At 42.3% G+C, this 19,251-nt stretch overlaps 1 protein-coding gene across 2 annotated transcripts in view; it reads right to left on the reverse strand.

Annotated features, from left to right (window-relative positions):
* The window catches only part of ahctf1 (AT hook containing transcription factor 1), a 224,807-nt gene that overhangs the window by 23,874 nt on the left and 181,682 nt on the right, over nucleotides 1–19,251 (reverse strand). For both annotated transcript variants that reach the window (XM_035422269.1, XM_035422270.1), the window contains 4 exons: nucleotides 17,868–17,992; nucleotides 17,219–17,463; nucleotides 8,050–10,654; nucleotides 2,819–2,937 (listed from right to left, as the gene is read on the reverse strand). In XM_035422269.1, coding sequence (XP_035278160.1) covers nucleotides 2,819–2,937; nucleotides 8,050–10,654; nucleotides 17,219–17,463; nucleotides 17,868–17,992 — 3,094 coding nt within the window. The remainder of the gene's footprint in view (nucleotides 1–2,818; nucleotides 2,938–8,049; nucleotides 10,655–17,218; nucleotides 17,464–17,867; nucleotides 17,993–19,251) is intronic.

Consider the following 19,251-nt stretch of genomic DNA (forward strand, 5'->3'; position numbering starts at 1 on the left):
CAAAGAACCCGAGAGCCGTGTGATAAAACAATAAGTTACTCGGACTTCCTATGGATGAGCAGGCCATTTGGCTCTCTGGAATGTTGCCATCTGGACACAACTAAGATAAGGGGAACTAGTCTCTTTGTCTAGGGTTGTGGGGGTGTGTGTGTTGGGGCCATTAAGGGTAAAAAAATCATCAGGCCTCTGGCAAAATGGTGGGGCAACTGCGCTTGACAGTACCACAGTGCCCTTATGTGGGCCCCTCTGTCATTACCCTTTTTATTTCTTTTCTGGATCTGGACTCTAAACCATCTGTTTATCATATTTACAAACCCTGGAAAACTTTACAAACCATGCACATGTTTTCATTATATTGCTGTATTATGCCTTATGTAGTAATAACATGGTTTAACAAAAGGGTATTTTCATGACAACTGCACCATAATATTACATCCCCTGGACATGGTTGGTATGGACGTATTCAGAAAAATTAAAGAAATTGAATGAAATACGTTTCATACCAAATAAAATTTAATAAAACATAGTTTCAGAAACTCAGGGAAAAATTATCACAATGGAATGTCCTCTCTGGTAATCATCTCCTTATCCCAATTTCCCCGCTAATTGTTTTAACAACAGCCTCCGAATGGTGGGGGCCGAAATTCAAGATTCTATTATTCGGCCAGGTTAATTTATGGCAAAGCCGCTTAGATCAAACGCGGGATTTGGCTTAAAAGGAAGGGAGACAAAGCAATCTGGGAAGATCGTAATCGACTTCCCACATTGCACATACTCTGTGCTCTGTGTGTAGCTAGACAAGGAAGATCGCAATCGACTTCCCACACTGCGCAGACTCTGTGATTTCGTGTGTAGCTAAACAGGCTGGGTAAGAACTTTTTACTCTGTATTTATGTTTTTAAAACCTTCCATATTTTAAATTGATTGTGAATTTGAAGCTAACGACCTACCTGCCTGTTAAATAAATTCTTCTTATTTTTAACTTGCGTGGTCTTCATGACTCTAATCCATTTTATCTTCTTTTCAGCCAAAATTCCGATTAAATACTCAGGGGGACAATTATGACTAGGACCTACTGATCAGGGGTCTAGTACAGCGAAAGTCTTTAGTGAGGTCCTCAAGTTAGATAGGCGACCACGATCTGCCCGCTAACGGGATTGGTGTTGTATTGGTTCTGGTGTTTTGGCTTAAGAGGACCCATGGGCGTTATACGCCGGTTCTTGTCAAATTCGCCTTAAGGAGCCCGATAGATACACACTGTCCTGGGCTCATAACTATCTATGCACAAAGGAAGGCATGTATTATGGTGGTCAGCCTCCTACCCTCTGGGGGCTTCACCGAACTGAGATTTAACAATAGTGCTAAACCCGGGAGCATATATTGAGGAATGATGGCACAAGATAGAGTCGAGTGTAACCACTCCAAGTTCCACGTATAGTTAAAACCAAATTTTAAATTCTAATTTCATTTGGAGTCAGATTATTACGAGAGTAAAACCTAGTAACTGTTACGCTTACTTGCTGTGGTCATGGATATATTTGATGTGTTGTTCCGCGCATTTGTGAATATTCTGATGCTCCCATTGGAATATTGACAGTCCGGCGACGGATCAAATATATCTCTGATGACATCATAGCCCCGTTTGCGAACGGAGAGTAACCAGAATGCTACTGGTCCGCTTCAGGCCAGTTTTAAGTGGGATATTAAGCAACGCCTTCATATCTGACCCGTGGCAACGGAACCAGTGCATTCTTAAGTATAATTGTGCCCTGTTCTTACGAACAGAGAAAAATAAATAACATCTCCGGTTTTGAATCACACCAGCCAAGGGAAAACACGCGGTGCCTTCCCCTCCAGCTACAAACCCTTATTGGTCTAGCTGTGAAGTGTTTACAACACACACACATTTGTATGTATGCATGTATGTATGTATGCATAAAAAAGTATGATTACAGCCTTGCAAACAGTGCAGTCTGATGTTAATCTTGAACAACTGTTATTGCACAAGTAGGCCTAGTTGATCCAGTCTCATTATTTAAAATTACTTTAATAAAGAAAATACTTATTTGAATTATGTCTTGGTCTTTGTTAGTTTGTTTAGAGAAAAACAAAACAAAACAACAACAAAAAAAGTTCAAATCATAAATAGTTCATAATGTTGAAAATAATTTAGATTTTATTTTTAGGCCATATCGCCCAGCCCTAACAATTTCTTTCTCAGACCACAATTAGAGTACTGTGTGCAGTCCTGGGTACCCTACTACAAGAAAAGTTACAGAGGCTCTGGAAAAGGTTACAAGAAGGGCAACTGAATTGGTCCTTGTGTGACAGATAAGTTTTGAGGACATGCTTAATTTCTTCAAGCTTTGTAAAATGAACTTTGATTGAGGCCTAAATTCATAAAAGGGATTAAAGTGAACTACAAGAGATACTTCAGGTTGAGTTCTGTCAGTAGAACAAGAGGGCATAGATGGAAATGAGCAAATTCTGCATTGACATTAGGAAGTACTTCTTTCCACAGTGGGTAGTCACTGTGTGGAATAGCTTGCCAGGTCATGGAGTAGATGCAGAAACTCTGGCAGTTTTTCAAAACTTGGCTTGATACAATGGAAGATACTATCTAGTTTGTAGGTATACAGTGACCACTTGAGCACATTGTTGGGCTGAATGGCCTGTTCTCATCATTATCTTGTGTTTTGTTACGTTAAAAATAGACCCAGTAAAAGCAGAGCATTACAAATGTACAATGTACTAAACAATCATTAACCAATTCAGGAGTTCATAGTTAAGCTTCTTCTAAAAAGAGGAAGGTGTTTACCTCATTGTTTACCACAGCGTGGGACAAGGTGGAGGTGGCTGCCTGTCGTGTCCGAGTGGTGGGAGCAGAGAATGCAACTTGAAAGATGTCATTCTGAATGAGAGAGTCAACTCTCTTACCTGCAAAGGACAAAAAATTAACAAATAAAAGAAAAAACTAAAAAGTGAAATACACCATATGTTTAAGAAAAGGAAACCTTTGCAGTGCTTATGCATATCAGGTACTAAATTCAGTTTTACTTACAGCTGATTAAGGCATTCAATAATAATAATTATTATTGAGGATAATAATAATAATAATAATAATGATAATTTGTCACGAGTGGTAATAAATGATCCAGGCCTATTAAAATGGACATGAATGAGGACTTGAGAAAAAATGTCTTTCTTCCAAATTTAAAGTCTTTGGAATAAGGTTTGTTGAAGTTTGTCAATGCAGAATATTCTGGTTCTTGTAGCTATGGAAAACTAAATGTGCCAAAATGTAATAAATAATTAAATAAATATGGAAATACTATTTATAAATAATTATATAAATAATTAAATTGATCAATTAAATATATACTTCATTTTATTTTGAAATAATTAAATAATTGACACCTCATGATTGTCCTTTTCACAATAATGATTATATATTTTCTTATAATAACATGTTGTATTTCCGAATGGTTCTCATTTCATAATGACACTTTTCCGAATGACTTATTTCCGAATGGCGTTTTTATTTCCGAACTCCCTTTTTTAAACTACTAAAGAGTAATTTCCTAAACTACTCTTTATTTATTATTCAGCTGGCATTAGCTAGTTAACCTCTATGCGTAATTCCCCTAGTGGTCGGCATGCCGGCGTGACTATATTGCTCAACTCAGACATTCATTACTCCTGCAACCGAAGTACGAGTTGAAAACAGAAACTATGTGTTCTAGTTTCATTAGTAGACAATACACGACAACTATGCCGAATACGGAGTTTCGCAGGGCCACCATTGTCACGCTGGTCATTCATTTAACAAGCACCTCCCTGCAGTCTTATCTGCAACTACACCTCCCACCCATGACATAATGGACAATATTGTCTATCTGGGCATTCATTAAAAATATTTTTTCACCACTTAAAAATTGTGTTCCATCAGCAACAAGAAAAAACCCAACGATAGCCCTAAAATATGTAAATACAGCAGTGAAAACACTGCTCAGTGAATAACAAAATAAACAAGAATATAAAAAATAAAAAATTATACCATGTCATTCTACAGTCAATATCTGGGACTAAATATTGAATATACAACCTCACCATTGGTTTTATGCATAGAGATGTCCCTTTTGAGACTGAGTGGTGTCATATGCTGTCTTGGATTATCCGTTAGTGAAATATACGCGCATTTGTGACGCCTGGGTACAATAAAAGACACTGCACCTGACAAAACGTAATCAAAGATTTAAATCGGAATTTATTGGAAAATATCATTATTATTGAGGACTTTTGAATATAACAAAGCCATACGTTTGCTGATAGACCTAGCTGACCGTTTTCTGCAGTAAAACAGAAGAGAGAAGAGAGCATTGATTTACTGTCTCTGTCTCTACCTACTGAACACAGATAACATTTCATCATCGCTGTGTAAGTATTACTGCTCAAAATATTTCGATTATATACATTATTTTTGAAATTGAGTGTCTTTAAATAGGTTAGTTGTATTTTATAATGAGGATATTTCACACTGTAATGTAAACGTTTGTTGGTAGTTTAGTAGTTTTTGTGATGCATTCAACAGTGATGATGTGAGAGTTGGAACATTGCAAAAACGTGGTGGACTGTTGAAAATTGTTTTCACGTCGTCCCATCCCCATACAAGAAAACATACAAGAGTACAGAATACAGAAATACATTTGAGAGTAAATGATTACACATTTAGGTACGTGTACCACATTGTGTAACAATGTATTAGCATTTAAAAAAAATCTGATATCAATGTTTCATCTTAAACATCATAAGAGGCAGAATTATATGCTTTATAATAGACAGAAAGCATTTAATTCATTTTTGGAGAGATTCTGGATATGTTTCTAGACCCCTAGATATTTTAGACCCTTGGACTGACAGAAAGCTTGTAATTCCCACTTGAAAATGATGCAAAAGTGAGTCAAAACAATTGATTTGTAGGGAAATACATGATTATGATGTGATTTACAGCAATGCATAATTCAGACATTTTGTATAGATTTAGAGACACTGAGTACACTGCTTACTTTTTGATCTTTAGTAGTTTGGCATATCCACCCTTACATTTTATGCACAAATGTCTTGCTTCATTTAAGCCAATTTCCAAGTCTCTGTGATGCTCACACCTGATTGAAAGCTTATAAAGCTTTAAATAGGGTACCCCCTAAATTGGCAAGGATTGGGGAGATTTGGCATGTGCGCAATGGGGTTAATTAAATGTCGTATTCCATATCTTAACAATACAAGTAAATGAGTGTGTATATTAGATTTATTGTATGAATAACACTAAATATTGGTTCATGTTGATGAAGGAAAAAATATAACCCCACTCCAGAAGTCACACAAACGATGATGCCCCCCAATGATTACGAGGGGAAACACCTATTTTTTAACATCGTATTAAAGCAAACCGCTGTTATTTTCAGACAATCTGAAAAAAAGCAGGAGCTAATGATGGCTGTAGGGCAGGCCTGGCACCAAGGAAGATACTCAATACAAGTCTATGAGTCACAGATCAATTCCAAATTAATTTATATAGCACATATCACAAACAATTGTCACTATACGCTTCACAGACAACCCTAGCTTATACCCCAATAGGAGCAAGCCTAAGGCAACAGTGCCAAGGAAAAAATCCCCAGTAACAGATAGGAAAAAACCTTGGAAGGAACCAGACTCAAGGGGGAACCCCATCCTCCTCTGGTTGGATCACGGTGTAGGTTCAAATGACCAACACGGTCAGTCAGTCAATGTTCACAATAATCAAGATAGTGGCAGTAGATGATTGGCAGGGCCGGGTCCCAAACATTATGGTGGTCTGACGGGGCTATGTATAAAAAGTGCTGTAATTTCTACATGGTGAAACCAAAATGAATAATATTCCTTTACATGAAAGCCGAGAATGTGCACTTAAACCACATCTGAATTGTTTGATAACAAATCTAAAATTGTGGAGTACAGTGCCCAATCAAGAAATATATAATAATTGGTCTTTGTCCCAAACATTATTGAGCTCACTGTATGAAAGTTCCGGCTGAGATTGTGAACTGTGCTATCAACTTAGAGACCTGTCTGATGCGCAGTGAAGTTTTGAATATTTCTTCATATTTGGCTCTATCATGCCACCATGTGGTTAGACTGACCAAAGCCTTTTGGGCTAGAGTCTTGACCCTACACCTAATACCAAACTTCATAACATTTTGTGATACGGTTGTGGAATTATTAGCATTTTTGTGATAAGCAATGCCCACTGCAAATTCATTGCATCATCATTTGGATATGTTTTGACATAACCACAAGAAAAGTAACACACGTATCAAGGTATGCGAGATGAGGCAAAAGCATTTTAAGTGTTTTCAGAAAATGGCCTCATGGTTCTTTGAAGTTGTTCTTTGTGAGGATGGATAGCTAATGAAATAATTTTCAAGCCTCTAGGTCAAACAGTGGCGTTTCAATTCAGCTGACTATTACAGCAGTCAATCGCCACTAAATTTGGTACTTGCTGGGTGAAACAAAACACCCTCTAGCAAAACACCAGATTTCACAAGAGGTTAGGGAAGAACTCTGAAAAGAAGTAGATGAGTAAATATAAAACAAAATAGCAGCCAATTGCCTTCTTTCAGCTGCGCAACATAGCTAAAATTAGACATTTCCTGTCAGTCGAGGATGCTGAAAAATTGATCCATGCGTTTGTTACATCTAGGTTAGACTACTGTAACGCCCTGCTTTCTGGCTGCCCTAATAACTCGTTAAAGAGTCTCCAGCTTGTGCAGAATGCAGCTGCTCGTATCCTGAGCAGAACTAAGAAGTATGAGCACATTACACCAGTACTAGCGTCGCTTCACTGGCTACCCATTAAGTATAGGATAGACTTCAAGGTTTTGCTCCTGACTTTTAAAGCTCTGCATGGACGTGCACCTGTGTACATATCGAACCTGCTCCTACCTTATAAGCCCACAAGGTCACTCCGATCTCAAGACGCAGGCTACTTGGTAGTCCCAAGAATTTCCAAGAACCTAAAAGGTGGTAGGGCTTTCTCCTACAGGGCCCCACTACTGTGGAACCAGCTTCCAATATTTATAAAGGAGTCAGACACAGTCTCAATATTTAAATCTAGATTAAAAACGCACCTCTATGCTCAAGCTTACAATCAGTTATAGTCTGGAGACAGGGTGCGAGAAGCCTGTAGTCATAGAGCTTTCTAGGTGGCAATCCTTTCCTTACTGTCACCTGTCAATCAGCTGTGACCCGACTTTACATGGGCTGGCTCTTGATAGGCGGGTATGGTTGTCTACCCCTCATGACTGCATGGGCTCTCCATCCCTGTCCTAGTAGATATGCAGCCATATTCTACTCCTGGCGGGGTCCCACAATACATACCACTGGCACTTACTCACTGTCTGCTATATTGCAAATTCCTTAACTGCTGTTTCCACCCTCTTCCCCACGCTGCCGGCGGGGCTCTTGCCCCAACCCTCGAGAGTGCTTCGAGAGTCGTCTGGTCTCCCCCACCTCTGCGGTCCAGCCCCTCCTTCGTCATTGCCTCCACCCTGCCCACATCTGCCGCCACCTGCTGTTCCCCATCACCGCCACCCGGCCCCACCCATCATCTGAGCCACATCACTTATCATATCTTCTGCATAAACTGGCTGACATGCTGGTCACCAGTCGGCACCCTGAGCCGACCAGAGGAGGATGGGTTTCCCCCTTGAGCCTGGTTCCTTCCAAGGTTTCTCCCCATCTGCTACAGGGAGTTTTTCCTTGCCACTGTTGCCTTAGGCTTGCTCCTGTGGGGATTTAGGCTAGGGCTGTCTGTACACAACTGTTGTGACAACTGTTGTAAAATACACTATATAAATAAAATTTGATTGATTGATTGATTGAATTCAGGAATTCATATCTGTGTTCCTAATGAGGTCTTTTGTCATTGCAAGTTTGAAATCTCTGAAAGGGAACTGTGATTTTTAGTGAATTTTTTATATAAATATTTGGATCTCTAACCACGCTCACCTTTGGTTTTCCTCCTAGTTTGAGGTGGAGAGCACAGAAAGGAGTCTCTTGGCAGGGAAGAGTCCATGTCGGAAGCCTTTTTCACCTGTGTGCGTCTGCTTGTTTTCTGTGCCTTGGACTGGGTTTGATTCTTAATGTCAGCCTCCACGCCTCCACCCTGTCTGCCCAACAACAGTTCCTCTGTCACAAGTGGGGCCTCGGTCTTTGCGGGGGGAGGTGAGGATGCCACTGTGCCCCTCCTTGTGGCACGAATGATCATGGTCCCGCTATTGCTCGTTTTCCTGCCTTTTGATCCCTTAGCCCCCTTGTCATTGAACCTCTCCATTAAGGCACTGGCTAACTCTGTCCCCGACTCCACATCCAGGGGTGTGCCTAGTACAAGGTGATCTTCTTTCTCCTCCCCCTTAGGGGCTGCCAGGTGGTTGCCCAGGCTACTCCTAGTTATGTGCCGGGGAAAGTTGGGTGGTGGCTGTTCTTCAGCTGTGACCGCAGAGCCTTTGCCCTGTTCCACCACTCTGCTCCGGCTCACAGTTCTCAGGCTCCTTTTTGGTGTTGCACCTTTCCGTTCCAATCCCACAATCTGCGCCTGTGTTGTCTCCAGGCCAAGGAAGAGGGATGACTTCCTTGTCATCATGCCAGGGCTGTGGAATGCCTCTGCTTTTGCCTCCAGGAGCAATGGAGTCTCAGTTCCAGGAACCTCCATGACACTAACTCTTGTTTTTCTTGCATATCTTGAGCGGGTCAAGGGCAATACCAGGACCTCAGTCTCAATTGATTCCTCTGTGTCTGGGACGTCTTCAGCGTTCAGGGAGGAATTTTGGGTTCTGCGGGTTCCCTGCCTTGGAAGGATGTTTCGTAAAGTCTGCTTCTTGGAGGATTTAGTTTTGGATTCGATGGAGATGTTCTTGACTATGGCTTTATCCTCTTTCTGGGGCTCAGGCTCAATACCTATCCTTCTAGTCCTCCTGGGTGTGTGGATTTGAGAGTCCTGCTCATACTTTGTGCGCCTGGGGAACCTTGTTGGTGGTAATGGCAACTTGGAGTCTATCTCATGCTGAAGCTGCTCCTCTATTGACTGCATGTTGCTTTTGGCTTCATCTATGGTTGAATGAAATGTGATTGTTTTTCTCTGCCTGGTCATCATGTGCATTTCAGCACCAGTAGATCTGACTTTTGATCCTATACTGTAACCCACCTCCACTGATGTGTCAGAGAGCTCTGCCTCCTTCATGGATTTGATTGGTATTTGCTGAGCTACATTCACCCCTAAATGTGCCCCTGAATACAGAGGAACAGGGTCAATCTCCGCAACTTCAGGTGCAGGCTCTGCCTCTTTCACTACAGGGGCAGATTTCAACTCTTCAATTACAGCTCCAGGCTCCACTGCTTTAACCACAGCACCAGTCACAGCCTCTTCAACAACAGGTCCAGGCCCTGGCTCTTCAGGCACAGCTCTAGACTCTGCCTCTTCAAACAAAACACCAGTCACTGCCTCTTCAACCACAGCTCCAGGCTCCACCGCTTCTACCACAGCTCCAGTCATTGTCACTTCAATCACAGCTCCAGGCTCCACCTCTTCAGGCACAGTGCTAGACTCTGCCTCTTCAAGTAAAACACCAGTCACTGCCTCTTCAAACACAGCCCCAAGCTCCACCTTGTCGACCACAGATCCAGTCACTGCCTCTTCAACCACAACTCCAGGCTCCGCCTCTGCCTCTTCCGGCACAGCGCTAGACTCAGTCTCTTCAAGCAAAACACCAGTCTGCACCTCTTCTTCGACAACGGTAGGCTCAGTCTGTTCAAATACAGTGGCAAGTTCTGCCTCTACCACAGCTGGGACAGGATCTACCTTTTTCACTACAGGTTCAGGCTCCACCTCTTCCACTGCAGAGCCAGGTTCTGCCACTTGTACCACAGAATTGGACTCTGACTCTGCAGAAGGATTTGGCTCTACTTCACTAATGAGACAGGCAGTTTCCTCTTCAAGCAAACAAGCAGACTCCTCTTCTTTAATTCTTTCTTCTTCAGGTGCATCTTCAACCTCAGTTGCTTTTGATTTTTTGGTAGGTATACCTGGTTCTTTGCTCTCAATCAACACCAACCCCTCTTCTACCATCTGGGCACCGTAAATAACTTGGCTCAGTACCTCCCTGTCCACCTGTTCTGTGATGGCTGATTCTTTAGATGTTTGAGTCATGAGACCATATGGCTGAGCAGGGAGCAATGACACTGCTTCGCAAGAATCTGAATTGACCTTATCTAAGCAGATGATCTCCTGGCTATGGACTGGCTGCTGCAGCTGGGTTCCCCCTGGCTGGGGGAGCTGCATGATCAGCAGGGGACTGTCCTCCACTGACCCAGTTATCCTGTTCTCCAGAGACTCCAGTGTCAGGGTGAAGCCATTTGAGCCATCGGTGTATGGCTCTTCAGCCTCTCTGGCATCCTCCATCTTGGGCAGATCGAGGTGCTGGTCTTCATCTGGGTCCAGGGGGACCAGCAGTGTGTCCGAGGGCCTCAACTCTATAAAACACATTGGCTCCGCTCTGTCTTCTGCTTTCAGATCCACTATGTCCACCTCCTCCTCTTCCCCTACTGCTTCCATAGCCTGCAGAAAAAATTGACACAAATCATTGCAACTCTTAAACCCGGAGCTTCATTTCTCCTCAACTCAAACTAATAACAAACATTTATTTATAATAAACACAAGATACTTGTGCCCTAATGATAAAGATAAGAGCTCAATGAAGAAACCCAATCCCATTACCAAAAGAAAGACTAACATGCCTATGAATATTTATACTATGGGACTACACACTACGAATGTATTACATGGCCCATAGCGGCCCCCAAACAGTATTGCCATCTTCAACAGACCCGTTCCCCGTTGATGCAAGCTCCAGGTATTGACAATGCCGAAGCTACATACCCTACTACCTACTGGTCACCACAACCCAACGTGTAGATAGACAGGCAGTGCAAGCCAGCATATCACCAGGTTTTATCAAGCGGGCACCTCCCCTCACCGGTGTTTCGTCAAGTTAGGCCCACGACACCTCGGGAAGGCTCAACAGTTAGTTCCAGCGTCCCAGAACCACCCCCCTCCATGCTAGCTCTCATTGTCCATGATACCCACATGCAGAACTTCCTTGTGTTATCCTATCTGTGGTGTGGGGATGGCTGGTGTAAGCAGCCACACCTGCCCTGGGTCAAGCTAATTAGACCTGGCCAATTGGATAATTGGTTAAGAATTAGATAATTGGCCAGGCTAATTGGACCCAGGAACAGGAGTGGCTGCACCTGTGCGTAGTGAGGTAATCACTGCGCACAGGTTAAATCTGCCATCCCCACCCACACCAGGGAGCTTCGGTCATGACTGGGTTACATCTGCTCACTTTGGCTGTAACATCTTGCCAAACCCTCGTTAATAAAATCTGGACTGTTGGAACATCATCTCCCTGTGTCTCTGTGCTGGAGGGCCCCAAGGAAAGCCACTTCGGTGGCCTGTGGCAGGCGTGTTTGCCACACTATCCTTATGTCGAAAAATTCCTGATAACAATATCACACATGAAGCAGAAAGAGTGAAGAAAAGGAATACTCTTACCCTTTGTTTACTTTGGCCCCCAGCTGACATTATTTCTCCTCAACCAAATCCACTGACTTCCTTTCAATGCTTCTTCCGACATCTCATTTACCACCTTTCGCAAACTCCGCCCACGAATCCCCAACTCTCCCAATAATGATATAGTCGATCGAGCTATAAACCCTCTGCATCCTACTTCTACTGGACAAACTCTAGTTTTCCATCCTCGCTGATCAGTTTCTGCTGCCAAATCTGCATATCTAAGCTTTTTCCTTTCATAAGCCTCCTCCACTGAATCCTCCCAGGGCACCGCAATTCTATAAAATAAACTATCCGCTGACTTGCAGACCATAACACTAGGTCAGGCCTCAAGTTAATGCTAACTATCTCTTGTGGCGCAAGGAGTTTTCCTCCCAAATCTACCTGCATCTCTCAATCATTAGCTCCCTTTAGGTGGCCTGACTCATGCCTGCCTAAAAACCTACCTCCTCTACATTTCTCTCCCTCACGGACAAATTGAATGGCTGCACTCTCTACCCGATTACATCCTGTACTCCTGTACTCTTCTGCTTTCAATTCCTGCTGCTAAGCTTTTCAAAACCTGGTTACGTTGCCATGTATACCGACCTTGCGAAAGACTAGTCTTACAGCTTGACAGAATATGCCTCAAAGTTGCTGTCTCTGAACACAGTGGGCACAACGGGTTCCCATCTACCCACTGTTTTAGGTTCTGTGGCGATGGCAGCACATCATAAGTAGCCCCTATCAGGAATTTTGTACGATATTCCTCCATACTCCACAGGTCCCTCCAGCTAAGCTTCCTCTTCTCTACACTTTCCCAGTTCATCCACTGTCTCTGCTTAGCCTGGGCCACAGCCTTTGTACACCTCACTACTTCCTCTTGTCGACGTACCTGCTCCACCACCAGCTTCCTCCTTTCTGTGGGACCTGCTTTGCTCCATACTGGTTTCCCTGAGTTGAGCCCTAAGCCCCCCCGGCCTTGTTGCACCTTACCTACAATGTCTGTAGTTGGATTTGGGACCAAGTTACTAACTACTGTATTTTTGCTCCCTGATAGCAACAACTCTTTTCTCACCTTCATGCACTTAAACTCCTCTGTTCGACTAGTTACTGGTAGCTGGAGAACGCCTTTCCCATACAATGCCACACTACTAATACACAGAGGAACTCCTAGCCATTTCCTAATATACAAATTAACCAACCTCTCTAGCCTTTCCACCTTTGGCACTTCATATACTGACAATGGCCACATCAACTTAGGGAATACACCATAACTTCAACTTGCCTGGAAGCCCTGACTTCTCTATCCTTCCTCTCCCCTCTACAATGTTAAGTTGTTCTATCTGTTCACTGTCATTCAACTCCCCATTATACCACCTACCCAAACTTTTCACTGGCTTGTCCCTTATAGATGGAATTTCTTCCTCATCTACGTAAAACTTTCTCTCTATTACCTTCCCTCTGGTCAATGAAATGCTTCTCGACTTACTAGGCTTAATCTTCATCGTAGCCCATTTGAGATTCTCATTTAACTTCTCTAGTAACCTTTCTGTACAAGGCACTGTCATGGTCACCAGTGTCATGTCATCCATGTAAGCCCGAATTGGTGGGAGGCGCAGCCTGCCCTGCCATCTCTCCCCACCTACCACCCACTTTGATGCTCTAATAATGACTTCCATCGCCACTGTGAATGCTAGTGGGGAAATAGTACACCCTGCCATAATACCTATCTCTAGTCTCTGCCACGCTGTTGTAAAATCTATAGTACTAAAACACATTCTAATATCTTGGAAGTATGCTTTCACTAAGTTTATCGCCCCTGGCACTCTAAAGAAATCAAAAGCACTCCAAATAAGGCTATGCGGTACCGAACCAAACGCATTTGCTAGGTCTAAAATTACCACGTGTAAATCTCTTTTCTCTATCTTGGCTTCCTGAATCTGGTGCCATATCATGCTAGTGTGTTCTAGGCACCCTGCAAAACCTGAGATTCCTGCTTTTTGCACTGTGGTATTGATTAAACTATTCCTTTCTAAATAGTTTGCTAGCCTCTAAGGTCCGGGATAAGGTCCGAAACTGGCTTAAAACTGAGGACTCTTTCTCCTAGGGAATCTGGATTCCCCCTGCTCTACACCAAGCTCTTGGTATAACCCGTTTATCCCATCCTACTCTCAGTAACCTCCACAAGAATCTAAGTACATCAGGCGCACTTTCATAGACCCGGTAGGGGACTCCATTCGGCCCTGGGGCTGAAGAAGCCTTTGCACGCCTTACTACAGCTTCCACTTCCTATCCACCTTGGTGGCCTAATATCCATCGTATACTCTATCTCACCTAACAGTGGTATATCAGGAGGAAGGCCCATTTCTCTATTCTTTCCTGTATCTGAGTAAGTCTTTTTTTAAATATTCCTCTACCTCTTGCTTTGAAGCTTTGAGTTGCCCTCCCTTTCCTTGGCTGAACATTCCTTTAACAAACGTAAATGGATCCCTATAAAATGCTGTCCTGACTCACTCCTTCTTCTTTCTCTTCCTCCTAAGTTGTTCTGCCATCCTGAGTACTGCTAACCGACTTCTTAGCTCTTCCTGCAAAACATTAATTCCGTCTCTCTCATCCAGTCGCCTTTCTCCACTGCTTTCTTAGCTGTCTCCTCTCCTTCACTAATTTCTCAATTTCTTTCTGCCATCTGGACCTAACCAGCTGCAATTTCTCCACCCTCTTTCTATCAATGATTCAAAATCTTTCAGCACCATATTCATAGATAATGTCTCCCATCTTCTCTAATTTATTTACCACTGTTCCTTAAAGCCCATCTAACACCATTATCAAATCCCTGTTAACAATTCTTTCCTTTCATTTGCCCTAGGCCATTTAACTCTAGCTCTTTGCCCACAGCTCTTCTCTCTGACCGGCAGGCTGGCCTCAGTACCATCTACAACCTCTCCTCCAGCGCTTTCCCCCTCCTCCTCAGTGACAGGGTTAGTGATATCCTGCGAACTGTGGTTTTCTACCTGTCGCTGGATTTCAACCGACTGACTCGACTGACTTCTCAAGAAGTACTGATCAATGCGGAAAACCTGCACTCCCTCTACCAAGCATTTCTTTCTTCCCTGATGTATTCTAAGACCTTTTAGTGTTGTTTCTTTCTGCCAGCCACAAGGACAGATCTGGAGCTTCTTTCCCTCTACCACTACACCCCTGCCCTCCATTGATGCATTTATCCTACTCATAGTGCTGTTCTCTATAGTTCTAGTTCTAGAGGACAGGTTTGAGACCCTGTCCTTCATTGAATCGCTCATCAAACGCATAGTCCTGTCCGTTCCATAGTCTGTAACTGTGTAATCTGCCTGTGAGTCATCTTCTGCCCCTGCTCTCGCAGACTCTAGGGGTATTTTTCATGTATTGTTTGTAGCTTTTTTTGGGTGCAGCGAGATTCTTTACAGTCTGCGCCACCGCTGTAATGGGGTGCTAACCCATGCCAGCCCCGATGGGGGTCTATTCCCTTCTGTCAGCTGTCTTTCCAAGCCGTCACATGGACTTGCCCTAGTTATCAGCTGCTCAATTCAGAGCAGTCACTAGCAAGACTAGATCTGAATTTATAAACATATATAGCTGCAAGCTGCAATTCCTGGGGTCCAAGCACCAATTCTGCCTTCCATGTATTTCTACCGACTACTATATAATATTCATTTGTAGTGATTTTTTTTGTTGCAGATTCAGGGCTATACAGCACCGCTGCGCCAACTTAGCAAGTTTCTGTATTTGGACCTTGTTAGTAGCTTTCTACCACCATCATGTGGGCTGAAAGAACCCATGCTACTGGTGTGAAATGTGAGATCTGGTTATTTGCACAAATGTGTGCAAAGTCGCATGACATTTCAGCAAACAGTTTTACAGTTACAAGCACTCAACTGAAAAGTCACACTCACATTAAAGTTCTCCAGCTTGTCATTTGGCCATCATTTGTCAAAACAACAAGAAAATATATGTAGACAGACAGTTATATAGATTCAGCATTTTGTGCAAATTGATCAAATTTGGTCGAAGATGATGTCTGGGGTTTTCAACCACCAATACAGTAGCCAATACAATATAAAATATACAATATAAAATGCTGATTCCAAAGCTTCACAATATACCAAAATCTATATTGTGGCACTGTATCATACTGGTATTCATGTTAATACCAGTATACAGCCACACCTAGAGATTTTATTGATTATTCCAGAAAAGAAATATTTTGCATCTGTATACTGTACATTCCATCAAATAACCAAACTTAAATCACCAACAAAACTATGTTGATCTCACTTCACCAATCATTGGCACTGATGTATGCTTTTCTTGGGCAAATTGCATTCCGCGCGGCAAAATGCTGGCTGCATCTCAGCAAATGTTTGAGTTTACGAACACCAGCAACAGACCAAACACACATGTGCACAAATTCTGAGCTTAATTGAGGTACTCTACATATGCCCGGAGTGAATATCTAAACTACCGTCTACACAATAAATGGAGAATCGTGACATTTTACGAATAATTTCACTAATAGTCGCAACTGGCCATTTTTTAATTCATGTTTTGTGTTAGGGTCGAGCATTATGTCAAAATTCTAATATTGGCCACCCTCACCACTGAAATTGTTACTGCCGATGTATTCATCCTGCATCTGTTATTTATTCATTTATTTATTAATCATAAATTTGGCGTCTCCAATCCCACCTGAATTTGGAATGTCCAATTTGCAGACTATTTACAAGCATGCTCTTACACGGCATCTGCTGCTGCTGATTTTTGTGGACCAAATATTTATTCTGTATTCAAAATAAATCTGCCTTTACCTTATCCTATGACACCCAGTCTTTCTTTATTGATCTTCACTGAAACAGTATGTCTGCTCTTCTTCAATTAAACAAAAAAATTAAATTACCTTGAAATCTTTACAGCTTACGAGTTTCAGTGAGTCTAGCAGAGAGAGGCTGAACAGATGTCCGACACAATTTGAACATTAGTCCTCTGATTAATCACGAGGCTAATTTTTAAGGTTTAAAAGAAAACGCATACAGGCAACTAGTAGCCTAATTTGTGATAAGCTGCATATTGTTTTAAAAGATTCCATTTAAAAATTCTGAAATGATTAATTTCAGACCACATTCTTACTGTCACAGTCACTCCGGTGAAGCCGTTGTAGGCTGTGCTTTTTTTATTTTAGGGCGTGCAGGTACACAGTATGTAGATTAGATAGCAGTGTCTCATCCAATCAGCCGTGTCAATACTGCGTGCATGCATGTTTGTGCATGTGTGCGTCAACATTTTGGACAATCAGACAAATCTACATAGACCAAGAGAACCACAGAGTGGTTTGTACTGGCTGCTGTTCGGAGCTAAAAAATAAAGGACATATTGGCAAAAAACTGGCAAACAAATTCAGCCCATCACCGATTCCCAATATATTGGTCCAATCTCCCAACCCTATTTTGTGGACTCACAAGGTTAATGGTAACAGAAAATGATGCTGACGAGCCTAATCCTGAAGCATGTAGAGGAAAATGTTTTATGTGTAGTCACCTCCAGCAGCACAGGAGTCACCACTGAGGGCATGGCAGTAGCTTGCTCCTGGAGATACCCCAACCCAAGAGGGGGCTCTTGTTGGAATAAGCTGGCGTCTTGAGGTTGTTGCTGGCACTCATTGCCCTCCATCTGCTCAATGATTTCCACATCACTTTCAGAGTCTTCTTCCTCAGCTGTGGTGTCAGAGTCTTCCTCAGAGCTGGCCCCGGACAGTTCCTCACTGCCATTTAGGCTCACAACAGCTGTGCAATATGGGGAAATTTTGATCAGACTTTCAGCTTAAATGTATTACACTGGGCAGTAGAAGATGAGGTATCCTGAATACAATGATCATTTCTGGTGCTTTTCCCATGGGTCCTATGCAAACAAATTTTGGACAGCACTGTAGTTAGGAATCTAGGCTAGTAAAGATTGAAGGTTTTTACCTTTGATGGGCTCTTGCGTAAATCTAGATGCTGTTTGGCGGTATATAAAATGTGAGCAAAAATTATTTCATTAATAAATTTAATTCTCAGATACTGTAAGAAGAAGCTTCCAAGGCCAAATAAAAGCAGAATCCTAGAGGAAGGGAACTTGCTGAAAACACATTCCAGCCCATAATGATAAAAATGTTCACCATTATTAACATAACAGCAACTTTGCTTACAATGTGAATCAGTGGTGGTGGTAGCACCAGAGGACACAGAGGTCACAGACTTCTGCGTTGTCAGCACTGGGGAGGTGGGGCCAACTGCCGCAGGTGCCTCTTTTCTGGCATTAAAGGAACACTCACTGCAAGGAAGAGGAAAAACTACAGATGTTATATTCTGACGAGTGAGAAATTAGGGGGGGCCTAGCCCAAATCATGAAAAACAGCCCCAAGGGGACAAACAACCAAGGGGTGTCCAGATATTTTTGGTCATTGTGTATACACACACACATGCACACACATACACATGTACTATGGTGTAAATTTTGTGCCACCAGACAAATTAATTTGTATTTCATCATTTGAAATTGTATATAAAGTTTTGAAATTTAATTTGACTACACTGAATTTGTATTTCATAATTTGAATTCATATAAAAGGTTTTAAAGCTGAAGGATGTGATTTGAATCTGAATTTCAAGAACTTGAACTTTTATGGATCCCAATGAAATTCTTTCAATGGGATCCATACTTATTCAGTTTCTATTCAACCCGCCAACTCTCAAAAAGTCACTATTTCAAATTCGACCTTCCAAAATCTTGGATCTCCAAAAGCTTTCGGTTTGTGAACATCTGGGCACTTAGGAAAGTGGCTCGCAGATATCAATCTGATGGATTGCATCACATGTTTCTCATTGGCCATTCCGGAGTGCTGTCAGACTCTGGAAAATCCATCCAAGTTCGACATCTCGTTATCGTAGCTAGCTATCTGGTTTACTAGCAAAAGGTGCCGTATTTTAGAAGACTGCATGCACATATAAAGGATGCTGAGCAACAGAGATCAGTGTTTATGAAATACAAACGATGTGGGAATGTGTGCACTCTCTGCATACTTTGGAGTACACAGAATTTCAGGGAGGCTGAGTCTTTAGCCTATTTGGTGACAATAAAAAATAAAATTAAAAAATAAAAAAGAAATCAGATGCAAGAGAAAAGAATTAGAAACACAGTTATTTTGCTGTTCTTACTCTGTGCGAAGGCCTCCGCGTTTAATTCACTTTTCCCTCACTGCATGGTGCAATTATGGTATTACTTCTGATCTTACTCAGCAATATAGACATATAATTATGCCAGCTAAGCAGATGGACAGCTGTTAGCTCCCTTGATTACCTCCATGTGTGATCAAATATTAAATTAACAACTGTATAAAGATGGGTAATGACAGTGCCAAACCACAAATCACTTTTTTTCCCCATGCAATGTGCGCAGTTATGAACTGACAGGATTCACTACTGCAGTGACTTCCACTCCACATATTTTTGGTTTGACACATCACAGGCCCCCAAAGGGGATTGATGTTCTATTATGAACTACTTCAATTGAGGTTTAAGGGCCATATAGGT

This window comes from Anguilla anguilla, chromosome 6 (genome assembly GCF_013347855.1).
Source record: "Anguilla anguilla isolate fAngAng1 chromosome 6, fAngAng1.pri, whole genome shotgun sequence".
NCBI classification, from domain to species: domain Eukaryota; kingdom Metazoa; phylum Chordata; class Actinopteri; order Anguilliformes; family Anguillidae; genus Anguilla; species Anguilla anguilla.